Here is an 8,936-nt window from a genome sequence, read left to right as displayed (position 1 = left end):
TCAATCCATGACTGGACACTCCCAGCAAAAATCTGGTTTATGTTTTTGTTGCTGTCAATCACAGACAAAGATTTAGTCTATCTTACTTATAAAGCATTTCAGAATCAAACCCATTTAGGGTGTGTCAGCACATTAAGAGTTACTCTGAGTTGAGGCTATTTTGGTTGCTGCTGGGGACTTTTGTGTGATTGAAAATAAACACGTAACGGATAATAAAATATATATATATATATAATTTTAAAAAATATTAAAATTTAGAAATTTATGATGATTTAAATCAATAAATAAATTAGTGTCATACAAACAAGAGCTGTCCCCAGTTACATCAGTCACAGCATGTTAATTTCTAATCCTGCTATAATAACATGTTATATATTGAAATAGTACATGATTTCTCCACATATTCAAAACAATGTTGTTAAATGTTAAATGTCATTAATTTAAATATCTTCACGTGTTTAATTGGTTTTGCTTCTTTGTCCATTTATTTAAGGACGTCATTTATTCATTATTTTTTAATCCATTCATTTATTACCATGTTATCTCGGTCCAGTTGCTCCTCCGCCTCCTCCCCTTTCCGTCAGTGCTGTCGCGGTCTGATGACGTAGATCGCTCGACATTTGCCATGGCGGCTTTCTGCTAATTGAAAGGAAAATGCGGGGTTTTTTACCTTTAACTTCAGTCACAGTTTTACAAAATAAAAGCCAGAGGACATTTCTTACAGAATGACCAACAGAACATCTTATTTTTATGACCCAGACGTGGGCAACTTTCATTACGGTGAGTTTGGTTGTCGTAGTGAACAGGCCTGCAAAGGGAATGATGCTAACGTAAGCTAGCTACACGCTAAAAACCTCAGGGTAATGTGTTTAATTTTTATATTTAATATTTAGCTTTTCACGCTCTCGCAGTACATTGTGAGGTCTGTTGTGCTGTTTTTCACTATAGCACACGTTTGTATTCATAGCTACATGTTCGTATAAATTCTAGTTTAATACCAGGTACGTGGCTTGCTCAGCTAGCTAACGTTAAGTTACCCGTCTGCATTGACATTATAATGTGTAAACTTTCTGTTGTATGATCGCTATCTACCTTTTTGTACTCAGTGCACATTGGCTTCATAGCATGTTATGTAAAACTACTCAGAGCAATCAGAGCTGAAGATGATTGTATTCAGCATCTACACGTTACAGTATTTTTATTGTTTTGCAGGTTTGCCAGATATTGGTTTTGTTTATTGTTTCAGTTATTGTCTTTAAGGAAAGGAAGAAGCTTCACTTGTGTAACTTCATTTTATCTTGAAAAATTTCTGGCCGTTACAGATATTTTGTGTATTTTAGTTTTGGGTAATCCTGTTAGTCATAAGTGTAACAAATACAGTCACATCATTCTGTCAGTACTGACTGAACCATGATAAATTCACATGACTTATTTCGGTACTGGGCCTCATTGAAGTCACTCTCATACACTATGAATGCATTCATGTAATGATTGTACTATAATAACTGCCTGTGTTTGCCAGGTGCTGGCCACCCCATGAAGCCTCACCGTTTGTCTCTGACACACAGTCTGGTGTTGCACTATGGACTCTACAAGAAAATGATGGTGAGCAGCACAGAGAGTTAGAGCTACAGATTCAGACTCTACTGATGCTTTTCCCACTGAAATACTAGCTGATTCATAGTCTTTTGATTAAAAATGAAAACATTAAAATCAGGTGTACACAGTAATAGAAATTTTAAGACTGTTTTATTGTCTAATTTTTCTTATACATTTTTTTTTTTTGCTAGGTGTTCAAGCCATACAAAGCGTCTCAGCATGACATGTGTCGGTTTCACTCTGAAGATTACATAGACTTCCTGCAGAAAGTCAGCCCCAACAATATGCAGGGCTTCACAAAGAGCCTCAACGCATTTAACGTGGGAGATGACTGGTGAGTGTTTCTGTTTTTCATAAAAAATGTGTTGTAGCGAAACCGTGGGAAAAAAACCCACAGTTTCACTACTCTTATTACTGCTATGAAACATTGGTGTTGGTCAGGAGTGTTAGTGCTTGAATTCTCCATCTAATAGCCCAGTTTACTATCACTGTTATCAGACAACTTACCAAATTTAAACCAAAATATTTTGTGTCTGTGTTTTTCAGTCCTGTGTTTCCAGGTCTTTTTGAGTTCTGCTCAAGATACACGGGAGCGTCTTTACAGGGAGCTACACAGCTCAACCACAAGGTAACACATGCAGTGCAACACAACTGAAGTCAGTTCTGCCACAGTGAAAATCAATGTGCTGTTTCAGTACTTCCTTTTTTAACAAGCAACTGATTTTAAGCACTGATTTAGAGTTTTGTTTTTATTTAAGCTGCAACCATCTTAATCTTAATCTTCCTGTTCTTCTGTGAAACTGCTGATGGTAGTTAAAGATGAACATGTGTGTAGCAGATGATCCCTACATCACTGGGCATCTCACCCTCAGACAGCGTGAACACTTCTTTGCTTTACTGAAACAGTAGCAACATGGCTGCAGCACGACTGGATTATGTGACCTTTGGCTGATGATGATGATGATTCTGCTCTGTCTTTTCCAGATCTGTGACATTGCCATCAACTGGGCCGGAGGTTTGCACCACGCCAAAAAATTTGAGGTCAGAACAAAGTCTTGTTAATTGTTGTCAGTCCCATCAGCTAGCTCTGTATATTTTGCTCTGAGTGCCTCTTTACCTATTAAAAGATGAGTTTCTTGTGTTTGCAGGCATCTGGGTTTTGCTACGTCAACGACATCGTCATTAGTATACTGGAGCTGCTCAAGTAAGAACACACTCCTCTGGACAGTAGTGATGGGTAGATGAGGCGTCATGAAGCGTTTCGACACATTGCCAGACTGTATTGATACTGCGTCGATACTGTGTCACTGAATACTGACACCTGCTGGACCTTAAAAATCCCTACAGGCAACCTAGTTGACAGACTGTATTTTATATTGTATTATTTCATATCTTCATTTAAATTTAAAATATCTTTGATATTTTTAGATACAGTCAATAAATAATGTGAACATGTATCATAACATGAAAATCTAAGTGAACATGTTGTGAATGAGGATGCTTGTGGACTGGGATTTTTTTTTACAAATTTTTATTCCATAATTCTTGATTAATTTGACAATGAACCGCAAAAGATCAGAGATTCTTTTGGCAGATTCATCCCGTTGACATATGCGCTTCTTTATAAACACAGTTTGGCGCGTCAGTGTCAGTTCCTAACAGCTCCTGTATCGGTCACGTGACTTTCTTACAGCGATACGCACACCGACACAGGGTTTTGCTCTATGAGCTCGACACATGCGCCGAATCATCGGTGTTGCCGGACCCATCACTACTGGACAGCCGTCACTCTATGGTTCCTGTGTCTGTTTCTCTATTTACAACTCTCCCACTCTGTGTGTGTGTGTGTGTGTTATAGATACCACCCTAGGGTTCTGTACATCGACATAGACATTCACCATGGTGATGGTGTCCAGGAAGCCTTTTACCTGACCGACCGCGTCATGACTGTGTCCTTCCACAAATATGGGAACTACTTTTTTCCAGGAACAGGTACGAGGTGCTTTAAGCATCTAGCAAACGTTTTGTTGATCAGTGTTTTCTTCATTTTAAGTGCACCCTGGAAATTCATGTACAAATGGTTTCCTGTTTATGAAAAAAAAGACACGTGTGTTTTAACACAGTTTGTGCGTGTTTTTCTGTAGGTGACATGTATGAGGTCGGGGCAGAGAGCGGCCGGTACTACTGCCTCAATGTTCCTCTCAGAGACGGCATTGATGACCAGAGTGAGTTCACTTCCAACACATAGACCTGTGTCATTAATGTGTTGACTCTGTCAGCTGCTCAGAGCGTGAACTACGACAAACATATGTGTGTGTGTGTGTGTGTGTGTGTGTGTGTGTGTGTGTGTGTGTGTGTGTGTGTGTGTGTGTGTGTGCGTGTGTGTGTGTGCGTGTGTGTGTTTCAGGCTACAGGCAGCTGTTCCAGCCGGTCATTAAACAGGTGGTGGATTTCTACCAGCCGACCTGCATCGTCCTGCAGGTCAGTGTGTAGACGTGAATCTAATGCAGTCATCATCTGTTTGTCATCACTGCTAATGGATCATTTCCTCTGTGTGTGTAAATAAATTCCACACACTTCAGGTTTAGGACATGTTTTTTGGACCAGATGCAGTTGCTTTAGAATTTGAATCAAACTGTGATCAGGTTATGAGGGTACAATGCTGCAGGACGATGGTGAGCAGACGTTTGTTCTCTTTGCAGTGTGGAGCAGATTCTCTGGGCTGTGACAGACTGGGCTGCTTCAACCTCAGTATACGAGGACACGGGTGAGCCCGGCTTATTTCAGCTCAGCATTTTCTTCTTTAACGTCCAGCGTGTTGTTTTGAGACACTGTCAGCCAGCTCCTGGTTTTGATCAGTTCAAAACACAGTCAGCAGCTGTGATGGATTATCTTACATGTGTTGTCTTTGTAACATCTCATTAATTGGTCACAGTATTTTCATCTACTTTTAGCTCATCTTTACACTGAAGACAGAGTAATAATGGTTGGCATTTTCTAAACCTGTGTGTATGTTTTGTGTTGTGCAGTGAGTGCGTGGAGTTTGTGAAGAGCTTTAAGATTCCTCTGTTGGTCCTGGGAGGAGGAGGATACACCGTGAGGAATGTGGCTCGCTGCTGGTAAATCTGAGACATAACAAAAACAAAAAATAAACAAAATAAAAAAAATGTGTGATGTTAACAACACATAAGTGCATGTGAGGCCCAGTCATGACAACATGGGCTTTTGCTTTGTTGCTGAGAATAATTCCTGTGCTGTTGTGTTGTAGGACCTACGAGACTTCTCTGTTAGTGGATGAATCCATCAGCGATGAGCTGCCTTACAGCGGTGAGTTGTACTTAACCACACCGAAGATCAAGCTTATAGTTTTTATGATTTTTTTTTTAAGCTACACCTCAGTGTCTCTCTGTGGTCTGACAAAACTAAAATAGCTAAAAATGGTTCTGGTGTTAGAGTCCCTGTTATGTTTCAATGCAACTGTTGAGTAGACATTCATATTGATTTCACCATTTTCACTTTAGCACCATCTGTTTGAAGTTCAGTGTAGTCTAAAGGGTTAAAATTAGTTGTGGGTTATCAGTAATTTGACCTTTTAGGTTTATATCTGAACACATCATTTTTGATAAGGGGTGAGACGTCAGTGGGAATAAGTTTTCCTCTCTGGATTCTCTCCATCCTCCTGTTTCTCCTCCCTCCAGAGTATTTTGAGTACTTTGCTCCAGACTTCACGCTGCATCCTGATGTCAGCACCAGGATAGAAAACCAGAACTCCAGACAGGTACAACATCATCACACACAGTCACAAGACCTGATTTAAGTTGCTCATATTCAGACTGTAACACAGCCTGTGAGTCTTCATTGTGGCCTCCCAGCTGTTAAATTGTCAGGATTTCTTGGTGCTTTTCATGCCTGATGTATTGAAGATAATATTTCCGCACCTCCGCTGTCTCGTCTTTATAACCGCATGTGTGTTGGTGCAGTACTTGGACCAGATCCGTCAGACGGTGTTCGAGAACTTGAAGATGCTGAACCACGCGCCCAGCGTCCAGATCCACGACGTCCCCTCCGACATGCTGAGCTATGAGCGCAACGACGAGCCAGACCCTGACGAGAGGGGGGCCGAGGAAAACTACACCAGGTTGGTGCAACCTTCACTAAAATGAGACCAATACACGTATTAAAATATTTTAACATTTTGAAATTCATATTCATACATTTTGAAAGCTTCCTGTGTCTAACTGGCTGTCCATTACATCACTTCCTCAGACCAGAGGCAGCCAACGAGTTCTACGACGGTGACCACGACAACGACAAAGAGAGCGACGTAGAAATTTGACCCATGGGAATGAAAGAAGTGGAGCTTTTCCTTGCAGCCTTTCGTTTGCATCAGTCGCAGTCTCATCTCTAAACATCACATCATCACTGAAGGATGGAAAAGACCCTCAAGCTCACGGTTTACTCTCACTAGTTTCTGGTTCTAAAAGCCCTCTGTCCACGCTGACGCACTGACACCATGTTTGTTCCTCCACCATAACTCATCAGAACAGATGTTAGCACCAGTGTCACTGAGTCTGTTTTCACATAGCTGTTCTCTCATCTCTCTCTGGGTTTTGAGTCAATATGTCAAATACTGTGACAGACAGAAACAGATCAAAATGAGATCTATTTTCATAAAGCTGGATACTGAAACACACATGTACATACAGTATATCATCTGTGTTGTATATATTCATGTTAGGAGATTACAGGATAAGATGCTCATTCATGTTCCTAAAACTAACCTTTCCTACATGAACAGTCAGATGTGTAGATTTTGATTACAGCATTTTGGCTGTCCACGTGAACATCCTCAGTGAAAAGCACCGAAAGAACCGCCTCAGTTATGGCCAGGTGCCGAGGAGAAGTCGTGAGGAGTTCTTGATTTATTCCACCTTACACGATGTGCTCATGTGAGAAGCTGTTCGAGTGCGTGCCAGGATATATTAGTCACACTTCAGTCGGTACAGATGTCTGAAACCATGCTTACAGGTTTTGGACAGAAGACAAATGATTTGATTCCAATTATCATTTCACTTCAACACTTTTTTTTTATGTTACAGTCACTGTGTAGCTGTTTTTTCCATTTCCATTTTTTAAAGATCATAGCATTATTCATGTGCCTTAAAGCTCTGAAATGTCAAACACTGTTGTAGAGCAAGGCACTTTCATGTAACCTTCCGTTTTTTTTTTGGACACAGATTTGGATTGAGCATGTGTAAATGAGGGCATTGCCTTGGATCTGATCCGAACAGAAACTGCTCCTCTGGTATTTTCATTCCTTTCTCTTTTTGTTCTACTTTCTCTGCTCATTTACTGTATATACGTATAAATGTATGAACTGTGAGTGTGTTCGTTATGTAGAGGAGGACAACCGGTGACGAGGCTGGTAGTTCGGTAGAGAAACATTTTGTACTGAAGCGGGTAGTTGGTTCTGTGATGAGATGTCAGAGTGCACGTGCTTCGCTGTGCAGCTTCATCACAGATGTACAATAGTGGCAGCAGAACTGCTTGAAGCCACAGTAGGAACACTTTCTACCATCTACCACTTCTGGTCCTCTTTTAGCCAAAAACAGGTTTTATGTGATTTTTGCTATTGTTGTCAGCAACTTTTTGTTTTTAATAAAAAGAACAATTTGAATTAAAGCTGCAAGTGGCGATGGACGGGCCCTCACACCCCTTGCGAGCCATTCAGGGGGCCAAATTAGCAGACAAAGCGACGGGAGAAAAATAAAAGAGGAGAGTAATAATAATCCCTTCAGTTACAATAGGGCATTGCACGAATTTAGTGCTTGTGCCCTAATAAAAAAGGTCATATATATGTAGTATGTAGTATAGTAAGGCTTCAAAATCTGCCAAAAGAAGTCGGTAACACTTTAGAATAACGATTCCTTATAAGACATTTATAAGCTATTAGTAGATATTAGTAGATACACTTGTACATTTGTAAAGATTATTAAAACACCTGTTGCTTAAGTTACAAGACGTTTATAAGCTATTATTAGATATCGAACAAATCATGAGTAAACCATTTATATACATTTGTAAATGATTATAAAATCATTTATAACTAAAGTTGTACAACATTTATATATGATTTAGACATTTAAAAAAAAATACTTTGTCAACATTGTTTATATATGATTTATTCATCATCAACTAATTTTCAATATGATCAACCTTATTAGTAAATTATTGGTGAAATAGTGTAGATGTGTTAAAAAAAAAACCCACTGTACCACCATTTGTTTATTCATGTTTAACAGATGATTTGTTAGGTATTCATAAAAAATCTATAAATGATTTGCAGATGATATTATGTTCCTTAATCTAAAGTGAAGACTATTCATTATTTACACATCTGTTAATGTGCCACCATTTGTTTATTCATGTTTAACAGATGATTTGTTAGGTATTCATAAAAAAAAATCTTAATCAAATCGGTCCACACAATCATTGGACCATTTAATCAGTTTGTGGTGTTTTTGGTAGTTTTTTCCCTTCTGTCAGGTCTCTCAATATACTGGCCAAACCAGGCATTTTAACAGCTCACAAAAATTAAACCTCCAAGTTCACAGCCTACATTTGAATGCATATCAATGAATGAATGGATGGGCCCGCCAGAGAACTTCAATCTCCCACAAGGCAGTTCGACATGTTTATGTCTGTGTGTTTAGAGAGCTGTTGGCAGCGTTGCCAGGTGTATGACAATTACCATATTTTGTACAATAATTGTGCCCTTTGTACTACATACGATCAGTGATGTCAAAAGTCTCATAATGTACGTTAATTTGATCGTGTGACACTTTGTATTAATAGCTACAGCTTGTGTGTGCGTCAATTGATGCCTTCCCTTGTTGTGGGAAATTTAAAAAGTCACATCTACAGCGCAGAGGAAAGATGGAACAAATCTACAATATCTAAACATCACACTGTCACAAAATAGTTTATAATATGCATATTTTCTTTCTTTGATAGTATATTTTACATTAATGCTTTAGAAATGTTCATTGTGTCCCTGAACGCAGCACCCCTTTCAGACAGCACAGGCAGCGACAGCAGAGACTACGCATTTCTGCTGTTGGTGATGACTCATGTTCATTTTCCCTCAATATTTTAACATTTCCCATCAGGCAGCGCGGTCCGTTAGACATTCTGAGGCTGGAACATGTACGTCACAACAAGAGCTAAGTGTTCCAAGCGACCTTCGCTGTTGAAGACGGGGAAGGAGCTGGCAGCAACAGCGCAGGTAACGTTAAGCTAACTTATTGTAACGTTACAAGTCCACAGTTCTAAATTCA

At 39.5% G+C, this 8,936-nt stretch overlaps 1 protein-coding gene across 1 annotated transcript; it reads left to right on the top strand.

The window, feature by feature from the left end:
- Positions 1 to 609: 609 nt before the first annotated feature.
- hdac3 (histone deacetylase 3) lies at positions 610 to 7,691 on the top strand. The gene is made up of 15 exons (XM_041048562.1): positions 610 to 780; positions 1,523 to 1,605; positions 1,791 to 1,933; positions 2,146 to 2,227; positions 2,584 to 2,640; positions 2,748 to 2,803; positions 3,458 to 3,591; positions 3,744 to 3,824; positions 4,007 to 4,080; positions 4,302 to 4,366; positions 4,629 to 4,718; positions 4,868 to 4,926; positions 5,298 to 5,377; positions 5,580 to 5,737; positions 5,866 to 7,691. Exons 1-15 carry the CDS (start codon positions 726 to 728, stop codon positions 5,933 to 5,935), a joined length of 1,287 nt encoding a protein of 428 aa, XP_040904496.1. The 5' UTR covers positions 610 to 725; the 3' UTR covers positions 5,936 to 7,691.
- Positions 7,692 to 8,936: the final 1,245 nt, after the last annotated feature.

This window comes from Toxotes jaculatrix, chromosome 10, assembly GCF_017976425.1.
Source record: "Toxotes jaculatrix isolate fToxJac2 chromosome 10, fToxJac2.pri, whole genome shotgun sequence".
Lineage (NCBI taxonomy): Eukaryota > Metazoa > Chordata > Actinopteri > Toxotidae > Toxotes > Toxotes jaculatrix.
This window is presented reverse-complemented; position numbering and strand designations above follow the sequence as displayed.